Here is a 3,158-nt window from a genome sequence, read left to right on the forward strand (position 1 = left end):
CAGAGTCCGAATCCGAAATCAGATAACGAATATCCGAGTTTTGAAAAAAAAAAATTTCTTAAAAATTTTAAAGAATTATTTTTAAAAATATTTCGGAATTCGAAAAAATATCCGAAAATATCCGTGAAAGTTATCTGAAATATCCGAAAAGTTATCCGAAATTTATAATTAATAATTATTATATAATAAATTAAAAAAAAATTCGGATATCCTAATATCTGAAAATTTTCAAAACCACTATCCGAATCCGAATTTGAAAATTCAGATATTCAAGATTCATCGAATAATTCAGATTTGGATACTTCGAATACAAATTCAAATTCGGATATTTTTAACAACCCTAAGCTAACATACTGTACAAGAATGGTACAATTAACTAATTGATATCATGATTTGCTAAACCAAACTTTTAAAGATAGTCATCTTAATTCCGAAGATAAAATGGATTATGGGACTTTATTAACTCTTTAACAGTGTGATATTGATGATGAACAAAGCCTTGTTGGAGTCTTTATGCTAGACGAGTGTATGATATATAACAATGACCATTTTGAAAATTGGAATGAATCGTCTTCATAATATGATTGTGTTTCATAATCATGTAGGTTTGTATGTATACTACAATGAATCATGTAAAAAATAGTTAAAAATCAATAGCATACTCGTACTGAAATGCAGTTAGACTGTGTACCGAGTATCATACCAAATTTCATGGTACGGGTACGGGTATTTCAGTACAATACCCGATTTGGTACCACCTTGTATTTTTTTTCAAATAGCCACTAAACTTGGTATTGGTACCGGTACGGATAACAAATAGGCTGAATTGGTGTGGGTATCGGTACTCGACGGGTACCAAATTAGTATGGGTATCGGTACAGTATTGGCATTCAATAAAATATAATACCAAAACCGTAATACCACAACCAAAACATAATATTCTAAAACCAATAACCCATAATACCAAAGTAAACCATAATTTGACAAAATAAAGAAAGTAAATCAATCTTAATAAATCCTTACCAAAATAAACCAAATATAAAAAGACTCAAAAATATCCCTAGACTTCATCTCAAAGGGCAGCAGCACCAAACAGGTTCCAATCATTGACTCTAAATGCAGCCACCACTTGTTTAAAAACATCAGCCATCGGAGTGCGCCCCGACTCTGCAGCAGGCACGGTTAAACCAGCTCCAACCGATCTTGCACTTTCGCTAGACGGGCTGCAACCACAACACAAACAAACCACATTCCATTATTTGATTCTAGAATCAATAATCCTCCATAAAGATACAAGTTTATACATACTGTATGAAAAAAGGCTCGTATGCAGTAATGAGCACATCGGTTCCAACTCCTTTGAGTCGCAAATTCGCCAAATATACCTAAATCGACGCACACGAGTAGTTAATACTTAATCTTAACCAACATAATACTAAGGATTAATTTCATATATGATGTTACAAAGTTGTAAAAATTCTCATATATACCCAACCAAAACAAAAAATATCATATATAAGAATTTTATAAATATGTAACTCAAATATTTTACTTTATGACCATTCTACCCCTTTTCATTACATTTGTTTAAACCCTATTTTTGTTCCCCTGAAGGCAAATAATCAAACAATCGAATTTGTATCTTTCAAATCAATAATCGAACTAGGCATATAGTCACATGATAATCAAACGATAAGCAATCTAATATTTTGAAAAATTTATTGTTTATGGGTAAAATAACAAAGATGGGTATACAAGATTTTGAAACTTTTAAAGTTCTAGAATAATAAGGATAAAATGGTCATTTATTAAACTGTTTTTATTAAATTTGGTATATTTGATATCTTAACTACTATGTGATATGATACCTTTACAAGATTTTGTGCGTCTCTTCCTTGGCGTCCCTTCGAGATAGCCTAGAAGACATTACAAAAATAAGTCAACAACAGAATGTTTGACTTCATGGTTTGACTAAAAGTCAAACATGTTCTAAAACTATATGCAAAGTCAAAGTTGGAATGTTGTTTACTATTTGAGCAGTTGCAGTTGTTATGACAGAAGGCATGTTTCTGTACCCTAATCCTTGAGCCTCGAATACGCCTGATTGTTCAGTCACCTAAATGAAACAAATTAAAAGATTATATTCCAAATATTAAAAAAAAATAGTCGAATAATAAACAATAGGAAATTTACGATGTTGTCCTCAGCGCCTTGTTCGGTAGCAAGGTCTTGCATAAACCAAGTGGCACTTCCATTATCTGCTAACTCATTCTTCATCTCCAACAGCTCGATTATCAGGCTCTCGTCACGTGCGGGGTCCACAAACACCTCCTGAACATAACATAAAATAAAATCCATTTAATAAAACACCTCATGATCTTATTAACCACAAATTATTATGATAATAAGTGAGTAACAATGAACACAAAATCCATGGAATAAACGAACCTGATGATCAGGAACTTCACGAATCCTGCTCACATCCTGCAAGTGATATTTTTCATTAAAATCTTTGAATGAAGAACGCAACGCATACAGTAAACAAACAGATAAAAAGATAAATGGAAACCAACCTCAAACCTAAGTGGGAAGATAGTGGAAGTTGCTCCACCAAACAACTGTCTTTGTGGAAATTGTTCCATTTTTAATCAACAACTGCAAAAATCAACAAGGGTTTATACTTTATACAACTTTATAGTTGTATTATTAGGGTGTGCATGAAACCGAGAAAACTGAACCGAAACAAGGACCGACGGTTTGGTTTTATGTTATCTAAAAGCTGAATTTGTAGGTTTTGGTTTTACATTTATTTAATAAAAAGTGAAAAACCCGAACCGAATTTCTAGATTTTCAAATTTTAAGTATCTTTATATATGTAACTCAAATACTTAGCCCAAATGTATAATAATCAGCTAGATATTAATTTTCAAGCTCAAATGACAACCAAAAAAAACTGAAACTGGACGGATTTCTAGAGTTCAAAAAGCGAAGTCTGAGTTTCTGGCTCAGTTCTAACCAAAACGGAACCGTGTAGGGGTTTTGACTTATGAGAGCTCGAACTCGGCTGGTTTCAAGCTTGGCCAGTTAACCGTTATTTTCAAACTCGTGATCGACTCGCTTATTATATACTTATTAGTTAATTTATATACTTATTTTTA

At 32.3% G+C, this 3,158-nt stretch overlaps 1 protein-coding gene across 1 annotated transcript; it reads right to left on the bottom strand.

Moving 5' to 3' along the window:
* Window positions 1-966: 966 nt before the first annotated feature.
* Window positions 967-2,742, bottom strand: LOC143599410 (uncharacterized). The gene is made up of 7 exons (XM_077077371.1): window positions 2,574-2,742; window positions 2,449-2,484; window positions 2,194-2,331; window positions 2,030-2,116; window positions 1,869-1,916; window positions 1,309-1,385; window positions 967-1,223 (listed from the first exon to the last, which is right to left on the bottom strand). Exons 1-7 carry the CDS (start codon window positions 2,640-2,642, stop codon window positions 1,073-1,075), a joined length of 606 nt encoding a protein of 201 aa, XP_076933486.1. The 5' UTR covers window positions 2,643-2,742; the 3' UTR covers window positions 967-1,072.
* Between the last annotated feature and the right edge of the window lie 416 nt (window positions 2,743-3,158).

This window comes from Bidens hawaiensis, unplaced genomic scaffold, assembly GCF_021521415.1.
Source record: "Bidens hawaiensis isolate Kalapana, Puna unplaced genomic scaffold, B.hawaiensis_p1.1 tig00052152_1, whole genome shotgun sequence".
Lineage (NCBI taxonomy): Eukaryota > Viridiplantae > Streptophyta > Magnoliopsida > Asterales > Asteraceae > Bidens > Bidens hawaiensis.